Below are 22,300 nucleotides of genomic sequence, written 5' to 3'. Positions count from 1 at the left end.
GATTTGGTAATCAAGTTTGTATCGGGCTGATTCAATCCTAATTTGGTTTCAGAAACCAGCACAAAAGTAAGATGGATTAACTGATCATGGATAAGCAAAACAGGTTTCTATGTAAAAAACAACAGGTAGAACACTCAGCGTAAATTTTGCATTTGAACACTCCACTCCATTTACCTGGGATGCGGAGTGGAGAAACTGCATGTCACACCAAGTTGACCACGTTAATGGATCAGAAAACTAAGATGGAACACGTAACCAGCAATATTTTGCACAGATACTGCTGAAGTATCATGGGCATGGCCACAGAGGTTGGATCGTACTGTGTGGACCACTGAGTTTATTGAGACAGAGACAAACAGAAGTGCTAATAAACAATATTTCACTATGTTCACTAATATTTCAACTGTTTCACTATGGTTGATGTGCTGAGCAGCCATGCAGGGGTTTTTGCGCTTCCCCTGATTTCCCCAGTTACAAATCCTACTTGAGGGGGCGTTTCAGTTAAAAGTTCCTACTGGGGCCTGCGAATTTCCCATGTCGAAGGACAAATGGAACAGACCATTAGACCCCTCATCTGATCCACAACAAACAAAAAATATACAAGCAATGAGGGATGCAGTTGTTAGAAACTAATTTTGACTGCTTCATTTCTAATGATCATCACAATTAAAATGAAATGCCTTTTGACAGCTATAAATATGCTATACATTTTACAGCTACAGTAAAAATGTGTCAAAGATACAAACATTGTAATATTTGACCAAGTTCTGATCCTGATCCTGAATGCACCCTTCTGCAGAGATCCAGATAATCCAGATTTTTTCAAAAGTATCTTCCCAGCAAACACAGAACGTTCCCCTAACGTTTCCAAATGGTCCCATGAGGTTATTTTTGGGGAACCAAACAAGAACGTTATAGGAACGTTCCATGTAGGTTATTTTTAGGTTCCATTTTTATAACGTAAGGAGAATGTTCCCGGGAACGTTCCCTTAACCTTAAAGAGTAACTAAACACTTAACCAACTTTTTTTAGTTAATGATCTGTAAGAATGGATCTTTATTAATACCAGTCATTGATTCGAGTAACTTTTTTGACATTTGTTTATAAAGTGTTCTATTTCTACAATATATGGTGTAAAAACGTCTTAGTGCTGCCCTCTTTAGGTTGAACGGTGGCTACTGCAGTTGAATTTTCCTATTGGATGTTCCGCACTTCGTGACGTACGCAGGTTTCAGCTCACCACGCGAGCTACGCCCTTGGCAGTATAAAAACCATCTTGTGTCGTCAAAACCACTGTAGGGAGTCAGGAATTGGAATTGTGAGTATTGAAAACGACCAGGATAGAGTGTTTTAGCATCTATTTCGTCCCCTCTATCTCCGCTGGGGTCAGCCCACTTTTTCAGCATTTTCAAATATTGCCAGTGGGTGGAGTCAGGCTCTGACCAGGGGTTTAGTTACCCTTTAAGGGAAAGTTCTAGGAACGAAAAACTAACGTTCCCAGAACCTAAATTTGTTTGCTGGGTTACTACAAAGTTTTCAGCAACACATACAGAAGGTTTGATCCAAATCAAAACCAAGATTGGATTATGTGATCCAATTTTAGAATCCTTTCTAAAAGAATCCAATTTTAGAATCCAATTTTAGAATCCTCAAGATTTGATCCAATCAATTAACCGAAATCTGATCAAACTTTTGAACGACTGGGCCCTGATAGAAGAACAGAGCAAAATTGAAGTCTTTATTCACAAATTTAATATTATTATTGGAGCTTAAACGCCACTAGTCACTGCATGCTTTCATTATATGAAAAATAGCAGTTTGGACATTCTCCTAAACATCTTTTTGTGTTTCATTGACAAAACTAAGTCACAGATTTGAAACAACACAAAAGAATTGTCAAAAATGTTCAAACTTTTCCTTTAAAATCCAAACAAAACACAGAAACTGAAATATGAGTGGCAAAGTAAACAGACCCAACTGTATAGCTTCACCTGCGCAGCCTACAGTCAATGTGCAATTCTTCAATTCCTCTCTTTTGCTGCATTTAGGGTATTGCACATTCAGCGCTTGCTATCAAAGCACAAGCCTCAAGTCTCCAGATCCAATCCACATAATACCCTTGTGTCTGGCTTTGACATTTTCACTGATAAACAAAAAGCTTTGTTCTTTCTATTCTAAGCTTGTCAAAGCCTGAATTATTCCTTTTCAAAGAGGAGTGGCAATCAAAGTGTAGTACCGTGAGGTGATAAATCGATTGAATTGATATCCAGGCTTACAGCGGGGTGCAAGACCAGCACTAGGACATGATGCCAAAGACTGGGTTGTGGCGACAGATTCTGGGTCCATATTCCTCGTAGTCCTTCTTAGAGTGGCAGACATGGAAGAACTCGGGCTATTGAATGTTAAGAAAGGGACATGATCAGTGGTTAAGTGATAAATATATTCAAAAAAGAGACTGTGACATATACTGTAATGAAATATCCTGTGCGAGCATTACCGTAGAAGCCAACATGGATCCCCCAAACCACACGGCGTATCGCTGCATGTGATGAGATATTACCTGCACCTCCATGGGCTTGGGCTGGATATGGAATCAGATGTATTCAAAGAATGTCACTATGTATTCAACAACGTCTCTAAAAAACATGTTAGGAAATAAATAACGGATCTGCAATTTATGGAAGTTAATTACAGTACATCTTGCAACGTTAATACGGTTACTAATGCGACTATATGTACAAATACCTGTTTTTTTGTATGTTCTTACGGGTCTAAAAAAAAAACATTTATAAAGGTTCTGTTTATTAAGCATCCAATAAAAGGTACCAGACAAATACTTTATGCATTAAAACTATTTTTTTTTTTACCAGCTTATGTGTGTCTATATGTAATCGTATAATATGTATTCAACATATTTAAAATATTTCCACTCAAAATTAACACTTGAAAGGAAAGTGCAAGGAATCCAACATAATATTCTTTGAAATGCTTATGAGTGCTCTTTTAGGAATGTAAAAATATACTGTATGATTCATTTTATGGTGATTATTTTTTACGCCTTTTTTTCCAGGCAATGTTGCCACGGGGGGCTGTTACAAAAATGAAACAAATAATAATAATAATTGTGGGCTAATTGAGGCAGCAAACACAGAGCGTTCCCCTAACGTTCCCGAATGGTCCCATGAGGTTATTTTTTAGGAGAAGCAAACGAGAACGTTATAGGAACGTTCCATGAAGGTTATTTTTAGGTTCCATTTTTATTACGTAAGGAGAATGTTCCGGGATTGTTCCCTTAACCTTAAGGGAAAGTTCTAGGAACGTTTTGGGAACCAAAAACTAACGTGTTTTTTTTTTTTTTTTTTTTTTTTTTTCCAGAACCTAAATTTGTTAAAGCAGGATAGTTAAGGGGCTGTGTACACGACACTGTTTTCAACTAAAAACATTTTATGCGTTTAAGCCTGAAAATGCAAACTTAAAAAAGAACAATACTGTTTTCATCTATGAATTTGTGAAAATAGTGATGTCATCCGCATGCGTTTAACGTCTTCAGTCTATAGGCTGGTAGTGTTATTTTAAAAAGTGACATCGCCAACTACTGGTCTGGCATACATACTACAACACTTTTAATAGTTTTTGCAGATCCATTTTTGTTATCATCTGTGTGCGAAAAAAAGCAAAGGAAAAGATTTAAAACAGAGCAAGTATCTAAAACGCACTACAACACATGATTGTGAGTTTGGGGGTGAGAAATTCAGAAACATTAATGAGATCAGACCTTTATTCTGCCGCCACTGAGCTCCTCACTCAGTCTGAGTCTGGCGTCCACCACGCGCTTCAGGTCCCGCTGCAGCCTGCGACCAAAGTCCCGAAACATGGTGGAGCCTCCCGACAGGACAATGTTCTAATGCACACAAACGCACACACAATTCTGATATGTCTGTGTTTTCATTATGTTCACACCCCCCAAAAAACACATAACTCAAGTATATAAATCATTGAAAAATTAATGCAAAGCAATCAATAAACATACACAAATTTGCTTATGTTTGAATGGACTCATTATGACATAGACAAAGCATCACCGCTCTACTATGCCTGTGCTGAGAAAACCTATTTAAATACAAATTTAATCAAAATAAAATCCACAACACTATAGATATTAAATCACTGAAATGAAAATAAAGGAACCTCCTTGGTAATAGCAAATTATTCTAAGAAATGCAATTCTGTGGAAACAAGTAATAATTCAGTTTTTGTCCACATAAATCTTACAGTCCACTGAATGTGTTTTAATTAAAAATAAATAAACAAATAAAACCAAAATATGGCTTTTTTCCACATAAACTTCTGCAATAAAGTTACACTGTCAGCAAAGGCCAGCAGAGTTGCATGCTGGGAATAAATGACCATGGGCTGACTGATGTCAGCTTATGACATCTGCAGGAGATCCTCACTTAACCAACTTGAGGATAGCTATTTTGCTACTTGGATTAGGACATGCTAGTTCTCTATCTAGAGAATAAAAGACTGGCTTTCTCCATCTTTACTGATGAGTTTAAAAAAGTGGATGGACTGTGGTAATGGACCCTTTCACTGAGGTAAACAGCTTCCAATCTACAGTACAAAGCAGACCAGAAGCTGGGAAGAGACCGGCACCTTTATTTCCCTTATTTCTCTTTTCTTTGGTGAACTTAAAACTACATTTTCATAATTCCATTTATTCATAATTCATTTCTCTACCTGAAGACTTGATCCCCCCTGCAGAGGATAATCAAATAATGTCACATTTAAACTGCAAAAATGGTACAGAAGTACTTCTGAAGTGGCATTTAAGTGTCTTGACAATTTAATGCTTCTCAAAGGTGGAATAAATACATTAACACTGCAATTACACCTGCATACTTTTATACTAGTTTCAGTCACAGAAGACATAATTTATGGATTTTAATATGGACATAATTTATGGTCTGGATTTTATGTGGTATTACGCCTTGACTCTGAAATTTGAGCAGGTGGAGAACAGCCTGTAAATATATTTCCTCTGATTTGATAAAAGCCTTGTGAGATTTAGTTCACAGATTTGACTGGCATATATCTACAAAATCAATCCGTGGACTCAGTCCTACATCTCAGACATCTACGCTAATGTTAGTCGTTCTGTTTATTCCGAGGTTTACTGAAGTCAGATGGATCCAGGCCGTATCCAGATCAGATGATGGACCTGTGCCTGGACATGACCACAATGCATCCCTGAAGTGCCAGCCTCATCAGCCCTGTGAAGGCCTCATCGACACGACAGTCGTCGGCACTGATCCTCAACAAGCTCGTCTCCATACCGGCGTGACGACTCCGACTCCAACCAGATGGAACTGGATAAATATTCTGAATGTTCTGATCCAAACTGACTTCCGACATGTAATGCCGCCTGAATCACAATCATTCACTGTTCGCTCGCTGGCCAGAGGAGAACTGGAGACTGAGCCTGAGTTCTCCATTCTGTCACTGATGGAGTTTTATTCCTTGCCACTGTTGCCTTAGCTTTTGGCTTGCTTAGTTGTATATATTTAATATTCAACAATATTATTGATCTCCCTTATAAGGAGAACTCCGGTGCAAAATGAACCTTTGGTCTAATAAAACATCAGTACCTAGTCAACCGTTTTCTGAGATTTGTTTTCATGATAATCGAATGTAAAGAGTTGTATCTCTAAAAACTGTTTAGCGTATAATGCTAGTACTAAGTAAAGTAAAAAGAAATCGCTAAGTAAAAATAAATTACTACGTAATTTCTACTTAGTAATCGAAGACATCGCTAAGTAAAAATAAAAATAAGTAATTTCTAAGTAATTTCCATTTACTAAGTAAAAAGAAATCGCTAGTTTAAACCACTAACAAGGCTCAAAATAGCCCCTTGGAAACGAGCCCCTTGTTTCCCATCTTGGAAAACAGTCACGATCAGTCGATCCCTGAGTCGATTAAGTCCGAAATCCGATAAGTCGATTCGCTGAACTTCATACAGTTCAGATTACTCAGCACGACGTTCGTGATTCGACTCGTCGTGACTATTTTCTAAGATGGCTCCTGTCTGTATACACAAAGTGAACCGTCTTTATAAAGTATCTTCTTATTAAACGGTCTGTACACTTACAAAGTTCTCAATGCTTCGTTTTGTATGTATGGACCCTCGTTATGTTACTGTGTTGGTGTTCTTTAAAGTTCTCCTTTAATTAAGGTGGACGATGATCCAATTTTCTTCCTATTTAAATAAATGTGACTTGACTTGTTTACATCAGGTGAACATGTGTAAACGAAATATGTTTCACATTAACTTTATTCTATATAGAGTCTAAAGCATAAAAATTAGGGCTGTGCAAAAATTAATTGCGATTAATCGCATCCAAAATAAAAGTCTGTGTTTACATAATATATTTGTGTGTGCTGTATATAATTATTTTGTATAAATACATACCTATGCATGCATGTATATATTTAAGAATTATTTGCGCTTAAATTCTGTATATATATATATAAAATCTATATTATATAAAATATAAAAATTTTATATATGAATAACACATTTTCTTAAATATATACATGCATGTGTGTGTATTTATAGCTATATACTAAATAATTATATACAGCACACACAAATATATTATGTAAACACAGACTTTTATTTTGGATGCGATTAATCGCAATTAATTTTTGCACAGCCCTAATAAAAATGCAATCGAAAACCTCCCTTGCATGCTGGGAGAAAAATAGGTATATTTAAGGTCTGAAAACACGATGGGATTTGCTATTGTGTGTAAGCATACTGTAGTTTTTTTTGTAAATTCCTTCAGCCCACTCCAATATTTGTTTTAAAAACTTCAAAATGCTGATGATATATGAATATAATTCCCAGTTTTTCCAAGTAAAATCACTTATTATTTATAGAGGAAATAACAGAACTGGCTTGGGTAGCCATAAACTTTTCAGTTGTCAGAACAAAGTTTTCGTGGCATAACCTAAATGTCACTGCTATGTCGGGGCGATAAACATTTGTTCGCAATAAAAAATAGCACTTCCGATAATGAAATATGCCTACATCCCAAACACCGAGCTTTCATTATAGAGGTGAGACAGCCTCAGTTATCTTGCAATAATGCAAAAATTATGCGATAATAAAAAATAACAATGCAAAAATGTAAAAAGTTACTTTTTACAACAAGTAAAACAATATTGTAATATGTTAATTTAAGAAGAAACATTCTCTAACACAGATGGCTTATTTAACTTCTAGAGACAACCCTAGATGAGCCGATCGCTGCTCAGTGGCCTTTGTTGATTAGTTTGCTTTTGCTTTTTTACACCTCAAGAAATGGTGGAAAATAAAACTAAAAAAGCATGAAAGCACTTTGCATTCAAAATCCAATTCCTTCAATATGGCCCACAGTGAAGCTTCTTTCGTGGGCAAATGAATGAGAATAATTTCTGTGCACTGTAATGTAGATGTGCACTAATTATAAGTGTGCATAATTGAATTTGTTAAGACACTATTTATTCAGGTTGAGAGTTGTGAGATATAGAATTGGATACTGAGGTTATTTCAGAGCTGTTCAGTTCTATTTGCGGGGATCGGTTAAAGCTCTCTCTTTTCCAGACAATTTAGATTAATTGTGAACACAGTGGATACACACTGACCCCTGTTGGACAAATAAAAGAACTGATCCCACTTTGAAAACTATAAACCGTAATAAAAACTGTAATATGCAGTCAAAGGGGTGACTGAACAAAGAGCACTTGTAATTTTCTTTGAATGAAGTGATTTTCTGTTACAGATAGCTCCCATTAACCTGTTTTATTGATTAAACAGTAAGGAAAACAGAGAAAAAACGAACAGAACAAATTGTAACACTCAGTATTGTGACAGTAGGAAAGAACAAAAGGGCATCACATTGCCACAATGCTCTCAAACTATGTTACTGATAGAAAAACAAAGTTTCTACCATTTCTGTTTTGAAAGAGGTAGTGGTTTTGTTCTTTTTGAAGTGTGCTGTCCTTTCATTCTTTTTGGACAAGCACCTGCTCTAAAGTTTTTTAGGATGTGCACACTATAAACCACTGTGTCACAATTGCGAATTCATACTTTTTCTCAGAATTGTGAGAAAAAATATATACCATGACAATGGCTGGCCTAAATGTCCAGTTAACTTGTGCACATGTTCACTCAAACACTAACTACTTAATGTTGTTGTAATTTCCTTTAATGTAATGCAAATTTATCAGGATACAAGTTTTTGGAAGTGCTGAGTGAAGATCAACACTACTTAAAATCTTGAATAATCAAGTAAATGTGAATGGGGTAAATGCACCCTTCTCTTGTAGTATATTACGGTAATAGGAAATCAATGATGACCAAAATTGTTTGTTAACAACATTTTTCAAAATGTCTTTGTTAGTGTTCCACAAAGAAATGCATAGATGTAATTTGCGTAAAGAAAAGAATACCATGTTTGGACATTGCTAGAATTATCTGTACTGTCAACAGAACCTATGCAAATGTGATCTGATTTTCCACATGCTGATACTGTCAGTTGGATTTTTTGTATAAGTTAGTTGTATAAGTTAGTTCAAGGCTGGATCCTCTTATTCATTTCTACCACATTTGGAAATGTGGAGTGTCTTAGTAAACTCTCTGTCAACTTTGACTCCTGGGCCCGTATTCAAAAAGAATCTTAATGCAAAGAGTAGCTCCTAGTGACAAAATTCTAAGAAAATTCGTAGAAATGTGGGGGTTTACTCTTAAAATGAAAGAAAAAGCCTAGTAAAGAAAAAAGTAATTCAGAGAGTATCTTAACCCTTAAAAAGTCTTGCGGTCAAAATTGTTGGGAGTACGGACGAGGACTTTAAGAGGCTTAAGGCTTAAAGGGATACTTCACTTTTTTTGGAAATAGGCTCATTTTACAACTCCCCCAGAGTTAAACAGTTGAGTTTTATCGTTTTCGAATGCATTCAGCCGATTTTCTGATATTTAGAAGAATATCAGGAACCAGACAGTTTCTGGTCTCATTGACTTCCATAGTAGGAAAAAAATATATACTATGGAAGTCAATGAGACCAGAAACTGTCTGGTTACTGATATTCTTCTAAATATCAGAAAATCGGCTAAACGGAAAACGGTAAAACTCAACTGTTTAGCTCTGGGGGAGTTGTAAAATGAGCCTATTTCCAAAAAAAGTTGAGTATCCCTTTAACCTGGCCCAAATTTTCCATTAAAGGAACACTCCGACTTTTTGGGACTTTAGCCTATTCACCTTACCCCCCAGAGTTAGATAAGTCCATACTTACCTTTTTCATCTCCGTGCGTGCTATAAGTCTGTTTGACGCACCCACCGCTAGCCTAGCTTAGCACAAAGACTCGATGTGACTGGTTGCAGCTTTCATACTAATCCAAATGAGTGACAAAATAACGCAAACGTTTTCCTATTTACATGTTGTGATTTGTATAGTCACATAATGTACAAATAACAAAGTCAAATGAGACACAGACATCTTTTAACCGTATAAAACCTGGGAACTATTCTCTGAAGGCGAAGCACTGCTACTTTGACGGCGTAATAACCGCATCACCGGAGACACGCCGTGGTGAGGAGCGGAGAGTTCGCTCAGTGTTTGGGAACAGAGTCAGCAATTTATAAATAGTAAAAGCGTAGTTTAGAGTCATGGGTTTTCGCTCTATTGTAAATAGCTGCGACTGTAAACAGGGGAGGTAATACCATGTTTCACAGAATTCCAACTAAAAACGCTGACTGGATGAAGAAATGGCTAACTTACTCTGGATATTTATCCAAACACACCTAAGATTATCAAGGGACATTATGTTTGCTCGGTACATTTCAATGAGGACGACTATTTTGAAAAAATGGAATTTGCCACACGGACCATAATGTGCTGAAGGATACGGCCATCCCATCGATAGCACAGACAGGACAAGTGGATCACCTGCGGCTGAGGTAAGTGTTCCGTTATGTTTTTAGATGACCTACTGTAACAGTGCCATTAGCAAGAGCTAATGTAACGTTAGTGACACTATTATATGATTAGGGTATGAATATGTTTTTTATCTTGATGCGGTGCGGACGCGCTTGGGAAAAAAAAACGAGCGCGTTTACCGCGTTGAACTTGCACCCTGCGCGCGGCGCGCCTAGTAGCCTAAATTCGAAATAACCATGGAAATAACGAACTTGAGCGTGCAAAAGGGTATGATAGGCTGTGAGTTCATTGTGCAAAAACAATTTGTGCTATTACTTTCCCCTTATTCTATCCTATAGTAATGCAATACTGTATATTATATAGGCAAATGTATTTACTGTTGAATACATTTGGTTCAGCTAATAAATTGCATTTAAAATATATTGATTCCTGTAATAATAATTATTTATTCATGTGATATTTATAAATCTGGGTGCGTTTTTGGTTGGAAATCAATGAAACATGGTACTGTATTACCTGGTCTCCCCTGTTTATTGTCACAGCTCATACAATAAAGCAAACACCCATGATAAACTTTGCTTTTCTATCTAACGTTAGTAATTGCTGACTCTTTATTCCAACGCTGAGCGAAGCGAACTCTCTGCTCCTCGTCACGGTGCGTCTCAGGTGATTGTTATCAATCTGCCCAAGTAGCAGTGCTTCGCCTTCAGAAAATATAGTATGTATACGGTCAAAAGATGTCTGTGTCTCATATGGCCTTGATATTTGCACACTCTGTGACTATACAAACCACAACATGTAAATAGGAAAACGTTTGCGTTATTTTGTCACTCATTTGGATTAGTATGAAAGCTGCAACCATTCACATCCAGTCTTTGTGCTAAGCTAGGCTAGTGGTGGGTGCGTCAAACAGACTTATAGCACGCACGGAGATGAAAAAGGTATGTATGGACTTATCTAACTCTGGGGGGTAAGGTGAATAGGCTAAAGTCCCAAAAAGTCGGAGTGTTCCATTAAAGCTACACTACTGTAAGTGATTTTAACCCCCATCTAGCGGTGAAAAGGTATATGACCATCCAGTGAATATTAGTTTCTGTTCCTCTCAATTCTGATTTCGTTTTAACTCCTACGGTGGCCAATGTAGTCCAAGATTAACATGGCTTCCAGTTCGACCTCGTCCATGAGTGTTAACTCAAACGTAATTTAAAAACGTAAAAAAAAAAAAGGCAAAGCTTGATTTATCGGGTCTGTCCCTTTTTGGCTAATGTACTTTCAAGATGGCGGGGCAACATGGTGACCGACATTAGAACCCCTTACCCGTATTTATTTTCAATGGCATATTATACACTCACGAGAATACTTTATTACTTGAACGAAGTAAATATACATTAATGAGCACATACATTTTTGAAAGAACTAAGTGTTTTTAGCTAAGAATAAACTAAAAGAGTTACACAGTGTAGCTTTAAAGAGAACCCCTGGAATTGCATGGTGAAAAAAGTACCTTGTAAAGTGGTCTTCTGACATCTATAGGGCAGTTCTGAATGACTTCATCCACTACATCTGAGATGGGCTGCAAGAAGTCTGGGTTGGCAAACTGCAGAGTGCAAAGACATTTTACTACAGCTTCCAAAGGTCATTCTGAGAATACACGTTGAATAATTCAGAAAGTGTGGCATTTCTACCTCAGGGTGAAAAAATATCTCTGGTCCCAGAAAACGCTCATATCCGACATCTATTAGAAATTCATTTTTGCTGATAGCATTGATTCCCTTGTATTTTTTTATCCATTTGCCAGGATCCGTGTCATATTTTGTGAATTCCTTCACTATGTCTGGACAGATGTAGCAATACCTTTCCTAAAAAAGCAAACAAAACAATACAGGAATAGAGAAAAAATTGTATTACATATAAATACGATAGAGTGAGTGTGACACAACTGATTTTTTTTTTGTTTATTTCAAGGGTTTACAGAACATCATATCTCTCTGATTCAGATTATTAAAAAATAGAAAACGTAAAAAAGAGAAATATGAGGCTAAGTAAAGGATAATGCACAATCTGCTGGCTATTATAACAACATTAACTCATACAAGGTATTCAGAACCTCTGCACTGGCTGTACATTGGACAGTCATATTGGAATGATAAGTTTACTGGTCATTATATAGAAATATTTGACCACTCAATGTCACGACTAACCAATCAGAATGAGGAATGCCAGAGAAAGGAATATCATCCCTGCTGTTACCCACTTTAACAGCTTTTGCGGTCTCCAGTGACTGTTCTGGAGGAACGCCGATCTCTCTATCTCTTAGCAGCTGCTGAACAAAGTAGGTGATGTCTCTTCCTGCTATAGGGATGTGCTTTATACAGCTGCCAATCACATAACCTTCGGCCTAAGATATAAAAACAAAAATAAATCAGCCATCTAAATAGTTGAGGAAAGCTCCAGGATTTGTTTGCAGATGCCACGTGATCTACTACAATGAAATTCATGCATTTTGGGCGTATATATTACTTTTCATAGCATTTTACTGTATGTATATCTGTGTTGATTACCACTGGTATGGCATGAGTAACCCCATCACCGCTATCAATCACGAGTCCTGTTAGTGTTCGTCTTCCAACCTGTTTTGAAGTCCATGATGCTGCCAATGCCAAAACAGCCTGAAAAATGGCCACATAGATAAATAAGTTGCTGTTTCCAATATATTCAAGGCAGAATACAAGACTTAGTCCAAGGTGAATGGTCCTAAAGTGTACCTTGTATAGGATACCTTGGATTTTTGCAGACTGTGGGTCAGTGACATGTAATAAAATGGAAACTAAAACAAACAAATATATTGACATTTTGAACCAGCCTTAAAAATAGCTTGCATCAGTGCAAACCCCATTTTGGCGTTAAAAAATGTATAAAATAACAGTAGTGATGGAAAAGTAGAGACTGACAATCAAATGAAAGATAATGTGCAGAAATATTTGTATGCTATCAAAGTGCAAATTTCTGAAATAATGGATCACACTATTGACACTACCTGAGCAGTTGAATTAAATACAAAAAAAAAAAAACATTATGTAAGTTTTTAAGACACATGTGCATGATTCAGTTGAAAGTTGACTAGTTATTAATGCTGCCAAGAGGAATGTATAAAACAAACTGTCTATATCAATCAGATGAGAGTTAATGCTGCATTCGTCACTATAGCAAGTGTTCCTGTCACGATTATGTTCTGTTTTTGGATGAGTTGGATACATGTTCTAATTTTGTTTCCTGTGTTGGAGTTCATTGATTTGATTACCAGTTGCACCTGTTGTTCATTTTGTTGATTAAATAGTTGTATTTAAGCCCTGTGTTTTGTTCAGTTCATTTGTCTGTTCTTGTCCGATTTACCTGTTGTTCTGTTCCAGTTTATCTAGTCTAAATCCTCTGGATTATGTTGTTTCTTTGAGGTTTTTGTTGTTAAGAAATCATTACTTAAGTGAATAGATCAAGCTTTTTTCCCTTATTTTTGCAACCGCTGCTGGCAGAAGAACAGATTATACAAATGGATCTAGTGGCTGTTTGTCTTCTTCTCCCATCCCAGAGGAACTGTTCCCTCGAGAGACACATTTTTAGACCTTCTCCCTCTGGTAAACTATACGATGATGATAAACACTACGCCTCAGTGTGTTTTTCCGGGTAGGGCTCAATGCTTCCAGGAGTTTGTGGACTCGTATTCAGTAATAAAAAGTATTCAGTTGCGTTCTAGGCGGTGGGACTGTGACAAACCTCAAGTGATTTCCACATACCACAGATCAAAAAGAAGGTCGAAAGCACTTGTTAGAGGCATGAAATGTCAGTAAAGATTACAGCGACTTTTACCGTGTGGAAAAATTAACTCGGGTAATACTAATCCCGTGCAAATAGACCCGCTGCAAATATGGACATACATATTCGATCATTTCCTGTTTAAAAGTAGTCTTCCACAGTTTTTCAAGTACAGTGCTTGAAAAAGTATTCAGTTGCATTCTAGGTGGTGGGACTGTGACAAACCTCAAGTGTTTTCCACATACTGTACCATCCAGATCAAAAAGAGTGTCGAAAGCAAACTTCTTTTAGCATTAGGTAATTGCCTTTTACCAACATAATCTAATCGGAACTTAATTAATACATCGTTCGAGCGGAACTGTTTTATATATATAAATATAGGCGATACAGTATGTGCGTGAGCCAGCATCGTCCATCACCAAGGGAATATTGGTGGAATATGTATATATATATATATATGAAGAGTTCAGATGCTAAAGCCTCTAAATGCCATTTGAAATTTTCTTCTTTAATGATGATTTTTATCAAGCTTGTATATTTAAGTTCAGTAATTTCACTTAAATGGCAATGATAATTACCTATTAATTGTTAGTTAAGTGAAATTACTGAACTTAAATATGCAAGTTTGATAAAATCATCATTAAAGAAGAAAATTTCAAATGGCATTTAGAGGCTTTTGCATCTGAACTCTTCATATATATATATATATATATATATATATTAGGGCTGTCAAACGATTAATTGTGATTAATCACATCCAAAATAAAAGTTTGTGTTTGCATAATATATGTGGGTGCACTGCGTATTATTATTTTATATATATAAATACACACACATGCTTGTATATATTTAAGAAATATTTTCATGTGTATACTGTACATAGATATAATTTATATTATATATAAATATTTTATATATAAATAATATTTTTTTCTTAAGTATACATGCATGTATGTGTGCGTATATATATATACTGTATATATAATAATTATACACAGTGCACCCACATATATTATGTAAACACAAACTTTTATTTTGAATGCGATTAATCGTGATTAATCATTTGACAGCCCTAATATATATATATATATAGACCATTTCACAAGATGTAAACAACACTGGTCCAGAAGCACTTCCTGTTTCAGTTTTTTAACACTACATAAAAGCTGGGATAAAATACAACCAACAGAACATTTAAAACTGAATCAAAAAGTTAAACAAACATCTTTAAGATGTTTTCTTTACATGTGAAATAAAGAAAACAGTTACAAACTGAAACAGGAAGTGCTTCTGGACCAGTGTTGTTTACATCTTGTGAAATGGTCTATATATATATATATTTTTACCCTCTTTTACCCTCCTGCACAGAGTCTGTTTCTTGGAGTCTTGGATATTCCCGCCCTGCCTCCCACTCCCACCTCTCTGCCTGTTCTGAATGAGCCAAGAGAGCCATTCCTGAGAATTCTGCCTGTTCCGCGTCGGCCAAGGAGGTCTTTTTTGTCTTATCTTTTTTTACCTGACTCTTCACTGTTTTCAGGGTTGATTGGAAACCAAAATTTGTACATCCTTGCAACATGACATGACTTTTGCGTAAACATACATGCCACGTTCGAGTCAAGTGGCCTGTTATCTCTACGCATTTTGAGCTATCCGCGTGTATGCGTGTATGTCTACGCCATTAACGTCTGAGTGATCAGTCTGATCCTTGTCATAACACATTTATGTGTTGAAACTTTGCATGCACATTCACAACCGTGAATAAAAGCCACAAAATTGCAGAAATAAATTGTTTAACCAGTGTTTAAAGCAGTTTAATTAGTTTAAATTGACCCGCATGTCAACAAAGCCCCTTTCACACAGCGCTTTGATCCCGGGAAATTGCCAGAACGCCTTCTGTGTGAACGCAAACACGACCGGGGATTGATACCGGCATCGATGCCGGGTTGGGGACCTAGTAACATTGCCGGAATCAGTCCCGGAACGTGCGCTGTGTGAACAAAAGCCAGGACCAATGCCTTAAGGGGTGTGTCATAGTGAAGACGCTCATGCCATCGCGCGACTCTGTTGCTCTTAGAAGAAAGTTTGTGTTCGTCATCAACAAAGAAAGGACGAACAAATGTCTGCAAACTGGAACGAAGCAGAGACCAGGAGCTCGTGGAGATCGTTCATCAGTTTTGTGGAATGGTATGCGTGTGTACATGTTTTTGATGCGTACGTTACACGTCTCACCCTGACGTCATGTGTCTTTCGGGGATCTTTACGGGTTGTGTGTGAACGCACTTACAGATCCCGGTAAATCACTGGCAGTGTGAATGAACCGAAATCAAACAATCCCGGGTCACATTATCTGTGTATTTTCCGGAATCTCTGTGTGAAAGGGGCTCAAGAGGGTTACATTTTATTTAAACCTTGTGCAACCTTATGGACATTTTTGTCTTTTCCAGATCTTACATATATATACAGTATATATATATGAGATATATATTGTGCCTGTGTTATTGTTTTAACTGCATTTTGGTGTGTATATCTATTGGAATTGTATTATTCACCCACATTTCCTTTAATAAATACATTTTGGACTAGGTACACAAACTGAGAACAAAAATGTCCCCATTGAAAACCATTAAAACCCATGCAAATTTGAATCCCAGTCCCAGGCATTTAACTATAAAATGATGCAATCTTTGTTAATAGGCTTTCATTCAAGTTGGCAAGGCTTCAAAATGAGACCAAACTTAGGTTTGAAGCTCCCAAGCTTCAAATTTTTATGACAGTTTTTTTGACACAGACATTTTTGTCCTCTATGGACCTATGTGTAACTTTTTTTAATTGATGCACAAGGTTTAAAAACGAATCAATTGACAAGATTTTATTTGACACATTATTGTCATTTCAAACACAATTTTCAAGCACAGTATTTAAACATAAAAGTCTACCTGAACAGCGATATACAGTCCTGGGACATTGAACGTTTCAAACATGATCTCAGCTAAGTATTCCCGGTTCTCTGGGGTATTTAGAGGAGGTTCTGTCTGAGGAGAAAATGCAGCACTGCAATATCAGGATAAACAGACACAAAAGCCCTGTTGAATAAAATAAATGTGGTCTTTTGTAATGTAAAATATTAGTGCATATAAAAAGTGTTTTGTCATCATCCAGTGGAGCAGTGAGACAAAGGCACACATGCAATAGACACACTGGAAACATCCTGTTTGCGAAATGAAAACACTGTCTGGTACAGACAAAGCAGCATAATTTATCATTTTGCAAACAATAAATATTTCATTTAGTAGCTTCAAATATGTATGTGCTTCCTCTGTTTCTCAATGGGAAGAATCTGTTTCACAAATCACTGTGCCAAACAGAATGTACAGGCGACATACCATCAGGAAGCTGTGGTCCTCCGGCTCAGCTCGGAGATATTTAAATATGATCTGCTCCATGAACTTTTCCATGAGGTCCCAATCCTCAACAATACCGTGTCTGATGGGCCACTAATGTATACACAGAGAAAAGGAGCATTATACACACACCTAAAGGATTATTAGGAACACCTGTTCAATTTTGCATTAACGCAATTATCTAATCAACCAATCACATGGCAGTTGTTTCAATGCATTTAGGGGTGTGGTCCTGGTCAAGACACTCTCCTGAACTCCAAACTGAATGTCAGAATGGGAAAGAAAGGTGATTTAAGCAATTTTGAGCGTGGCATGGTTGTTGCTGCCAGACGGGCCAGTCTGAGTATTTCACAATCTGCTCTGTTACTGAGATTTTCAAAGGCAGGGTTGCCAGATGCCAGCAAGGTTTTTCACGGTTTTCCAGCCCAAAACCTCGTCAAAAACTGTGAGAATGTATAAAAAAAAAGCCCAATTTTTTTGGGATGGGTTTGTTTTCTCATTTAAACACGTTGATTGAAATCATGAACAAAATTTAAAATTACCCATTTATCGGTGTACTTTTGCATCCATTTGTTTTTCCTTTTTCAACTTATAATTGAAAAATTAACTGTATTTTTAAAACTTTTGGTGTTTTAAAATTTTGAACACCAAAATTTGAATTTGAACTGTAGGCCTATACACCAAATGCTGCACAATATATATATATATATATATATATATATATATATATATATGAAGAGTTCAGATGCAAAAGCCTCTAAATGCCATTTGAAATTTTCTTCTTTAATGATGATTTTTATCAAACTTGTATATTTAAGTTCAGTAATTTCACTTAAATAACAATTAATAGGTAATTATCATTGCCATTTAAGTGAAATCACTGAACTTAAATATACAAGCTTGATAAAAATGATCATTCTAGAAGAAAATTTAAAATGGCACTTAGAGGCTTTTGCATCTGAACTCTTCATATATATATATATATATATATATATATATGATGTATTTTCAGATTTTAAATACACCTTTAAATATTCACAAATTAATATGGACAAAATGGTTTTCTGAGGCCAAACATTATATTTCTAAGGCTATAGATGATTTATAGGCTATTAATAATAAATGTTTCTGAAAAAGTAACGAGGCATTTGAATTGTTTATTAATAAAACTAGTATTTTCTAAATCGACTGGAAACATACCTCCATCCGCTGTAAAGCGGATACACCTTTAGATAAGAAATTCATGGATTACATAATCAGACTATATTTCTTTTCGATTCGAATTTGTTTGTTTAAAAGTTGACATTTCAAGCTTTAGCCTACATAGGCAATATTTTGCCTCAGTTTATTTTTGAGACGCGATCCAGTTCACGGAGATCATAAAAGAGCGCGACTTTTTATTTTACAAAAGCACAACTTTTCTTGTTATTGTGAGTTTACACAAATAAAAATAGTTGTGTGAATTATGTATTTTTTATTATGGCTATTATAGGCTATTATGACTGACATTTGACAAATTGCTTTTTTCCTTTTTTTTGGATAAAATCATTTTCTAGCCAAAATGTAGGCTAACATTGATAATAACAATTATATTCGCATTTATAACTATAAATAAGTTCAAATATGTTTATCATAAAAAATGTATTAATGTTTTATTTTTATATAACCTAACATTTAAAGTTTTTGAATTGTTTTTGTTTTAGGCTAGAAGTCTTTTATCGCTTATTATATAGGCTATTGAGCTTTTTCCTTTTAAAAAGTAATTGTCCATTACCATTACCATGCCAATCTCTCAGAGAGTTGTCACAACCAAACTCATTTTATACTCAAAACCTGTACATAAACTGTACATTTAAAGGCTGTTTTAGGATTACACTAGCATTTAGATGGCCTCAAGATGGACCCATAACATTTTGATTGAAGTTTGTAATATGTCAGCATTCTAATTTCCGTCTGTGTTTGCATACGTCCTGTTACTTTTGCTTTGGAAATCCAGTAATTTCAATAGGAATCTATAAGGAAGTCTTATGTGACAAGTTTCATGTGTTGAAAGTGACTTCTGTGTAAGCTGTGCTTCATCTCAACGCTATTTACAATCATTTTTATTTCAAACTTTTGCTGAAATATGACCACATCTTAACGTAAGCCTCAACAAATATTACAACTTCCTAAAGTGGATTGTACTATGTCTATAGGCCTAAATTAACAGACATCACAGCTAATCACCTTGGTTGCATAGTTTGGCTTATCAATGGCTTCGTCTCCGATGAAGAAATCGAGGTCATCCACCCCTTTCATGAGACGTCTCTGTGCCTGATCTCCAACACCCGCCGTCTCTCTGATCGCGATACCTGCAGTGACAACACTACAATCAGCTTACTGTAGCGCTGTGAAGTCACAAAGCACATTCACATAAAATAAACTCAACCCACATTTAAAATTTGACAGTATCCTTTGACAAAAGCTACACAATCAATAAGTGTTATGAAAGGATATGAGTTGTTAATGGACTCATGGACTCTGTTAACGGAGTCTACAGTATATTGAGGTTACGGCAGTGGTGAAATTAGATTTTTTATAATTGCTTAAAATAGTGGTTCCCTAAGGCAGTTTTTAATTAAATTCGTGATCCAAATATTATATCCTGGATCTGAGTGCTGGACATGCAGTATTAGTCTTCTCTGATCTGTCCTGCTGTGCGTTTAACAACTTCAACTGGCATGCAGCTCACAGGACGGCATGATGAACTGGGGCTCCGTGTTTCCTGCATAACCAATCTTGGTGTACCTGGAGAAGAAGAACAGTGATTATCATCATGAATGAACCTGTACAGTCTATTTGTTTAGAATTTTTCAATAAGTATTTCCAGTGAGTACACAGTCTCGCCATTTTTCAGACAACAGCTGTGGAAGTTTATTGTACAGCTATAATGCACCTGATTAATGTCTTGAAATGGCAACATATTTCATATGAAAACACAGATAATACCGAACCATTTCAGGAATATTGCTTCCTATACACTCAGGGTCTCTTTATTTTTCAGATGCAGATGCTATGTTTATCGAAATACTTCTGCATTTGATTTGATTTATATACAACCTCCAACTCACATAACCCCTCATTTGTGAATTAATCCTCCTGACCCAAATAATAACAGATTACAACTAGAAGCATTTTAAAGAAGTTTAGGAATAACAGACTAGAATTTTGTATGTTTTCTACTTAAAAAAAACAAACAAACATTGGGATCAATGTAATGTGTTATCTATCACACATTGAGTAACGTTAATAAGCTGCAAAGTATGGCAAAGCATTTAGTTAAATTTATATAGCCTAGTCTGTAAAAGTATAGGCTACAATTGATTTTTTTTCAGGAGAAATGACACTGGAGGAGTATTTAAAGGTTCTCGGTGTGTGACAGTAGTAAACAAACTCACCCTGTCCCGCAGTCAATCACGCATGGAGGGGGCCGCACTGCCATCATCAGCTAGATACAAGCATACAAACACATCCGCATGTCACAACAAGAACGACGTAATCTGCATTGAAAGCCACGATGTGTCGTTTACTTTACAGGGTTGTCAGCTGTACCTTTACCGCGGTGTAAATTGTTCCTTGATGGCTTGCACCGTTATTTTTCTGCGACAGTTACTTCCCGAGTCAAAGGGAAGGCAGAAAATAGAAACATGCTGGATCCACTCGCGCTGCCTCATCATGACCCACACAGCTGACAGCGACATTTCCAATCCTACTATGGTAAAGGCTAGATTATTAATATTCAACACGAGCCAAGCTCTCGCCACTACGCAGATAAAACGCTCGCTACTGGGAGCTCAACATGGCGTAATTAATATTCATGACCTAAACATTTTGCCATAGTAGGCTCCGTAATTTCCAGAGCTGGCAAAGCGCCTGTAAACAGACCGCAGAGCGCGTGGCGCAATATGATTGTTTACTTTCTTAACTCCCCTAACTTACTACAGCTTTAATGGCAGACGATTTATAAATTGGTCTGTGCCTATTTGGTTCAAGATCATTGAATTAATTCGGAAATATCTCCTATAAACTGTCATACTATCAAGCTTATCAATGAATACTGGGGAATTATGGGATAGGGAGCCTTTATTGTGCACATTATTATTATTATTATTATGTTATTAACATTAATAATGTATTTTTTTTTCATGGCACTGCTTTTATTGTGTGTGTTGCCTGTTGTATGTTAGAAATCATATGCCAAATAAAGCACTTTGAAACTGAATAAAACTGACTGGTGACGTATCATTAGAAAAAAAGATCTGAAGGGTAAACTCTAGATGGCAGTCGGTCCTAATTTTACATTAGGATACAATTATTAATCATTTATACTTGTACACACCACTGAGTGATGCTGTATGACATGTATATAAATGTATATTTGATTACTTTATATAATATAATATTATTCAGTGCTTAAAGTTTTTTCATAAGTTGCTTAATATTTGTTTATAACCTGTGATGCTTTTCTCAGGATTCACCGATTTTAAAAAAAAAAAAATAGAAAGCATTTATTTAAAAGATTTGTGCCTTTGTTCTATTTTAATTTGTGACTCTTGTCATCAGTAAGCGAGATTATTTTCTTAAGCTACAATTATTTTTTGGTGATATTGAAATTGGTCACAATAATTATGAAATTTTAGTCGCAATACATTTTGATATGATAAAAAAAATCGTGTTAAAAATAACATAACTTAACTGTGAAGTATGTCATAGATGGATAAAATGACTCGTATAATAATATAACATTTAGCTCATGTAGTTGGTGACCTAAAGTGGTGGTGGGGGGGACCTGCAGTAACTCATAATACGGCCCACCCTGCTGAAAAATCCAGCTAAAACCAGCCTAGGCTGGTTGGCTGGTCTTAGCTGGTTTAAGCTGGAAGTAGCTGGTTTTAGTTGGTCACCCAGCCTGACTTAGCTGGTCAAGCTGGTCTCCCAGCCTGACTTAGCTGGTTAAGCTGGTCTCCCAGCCTGGCTAAGCTGGTCAAGCTGGTCTCCCAGCCTGACCAGCTAAGACCAGCCTGACCAGCTAAAACCAACTTGACCAGCTAAGACCAGCTTGACCAGCTGAA

The 22,300-nt window shown here is 36.3% G+C and overlaps 1 protein-coding gene across 2 annotated transcripts; it reads right to left on the bottom strand.

Moving 5' to 3' along the window:
- Positions 1 to 1,725: 1,725 nt before the first annotated feature.
- actr3b (actin related protein 3B) lies at positions 1,726 to 20,959 on the bottom strand. 2 transcript variants are annotated; one of them, XM_039666630.2, is made up of 13 exons: positions 20,781 to 20,959; positions 20,627 to 20,676; positions 19,921 to 19,976; positions 19,416 to 19,540; positions 17,172 to 17,282; positions 16,725 to 16,820; positions 12,540 to 12,647; positions 12,233 to 12,376; positions 11,664 to 11,837; positions 11,483 to 11,575; positions 3,776 to 3,901; positions 2,498 to 2,581; positions 1,726 to 2,392 (listed from the first exon to the last, which is right to left on the bottom strand). In XM_039666630.2, the coding sequence occupies exons 2-13, from the start codon at positions 20,671 to 20,673 to the stop codon at positions 2,297 to 2,299; spliced, it is 1,260 nt and encodes a 419-aa protein (XP_039522564.1). In that variant the 5' UTR covers positions 20,674 to 20,676; positions 20,781 to 20,959; the 3' UTR covers positions 1,726 to 2,296. The 2 variants fall into 2 exon arrangements, with proteins under 2 accessions (XP_039522564.1, XP_039522565.1); XM_039666631.2 differs by having other exon boundaries at positions 20,787 to 20,959.
- Positions 20,960 to 22,300: the final 1,341 nt, after the last annotated feature.

The sequence above is a fragment of the Pimephales promelas genome, chromosome 22 (genome assembly GCF_988280905.1).
Source record: "Pimephales promelas chromosome 22, fPimPro1.hap1.1, whole genome shotgun sequence".
Lineage (NCBI taxonomy): Eukaryota > Metazoa > Chordata > Actinopteri > Cypriniformes > Leuciscidae > Pimephales > Pimephales promelas.
Note: the sequence above shows the minus strand (reverse complement) of the source record. Positions and strands in the feature narration are given on the sequence as shown.

Bases quoted from the DNA above. Each gene is read 5' to 3' on its own strand.
- actr3b (XM_039666630.2), bottom strand. From the start codon at position 20,673: ATGATGGCAGTGCGGCCCCCTCCATGCGTGATTGACTGCGGGACAGG. The intron at 16,821-17,171 runs GTATGTCGCCTG...TTTTCTCCTCAG, and splicing joins AGGACCACAGCTTCCTGATG to ACAGAACCTCCTCTAAATAC. The intron at 3,902-11,482 runs GTACTTTTTTCA...TGTGTGCATTAG, and splicing joins TCAGAAGACCACTTTACAAG to AACATTGTCCTGTCGGGAGG.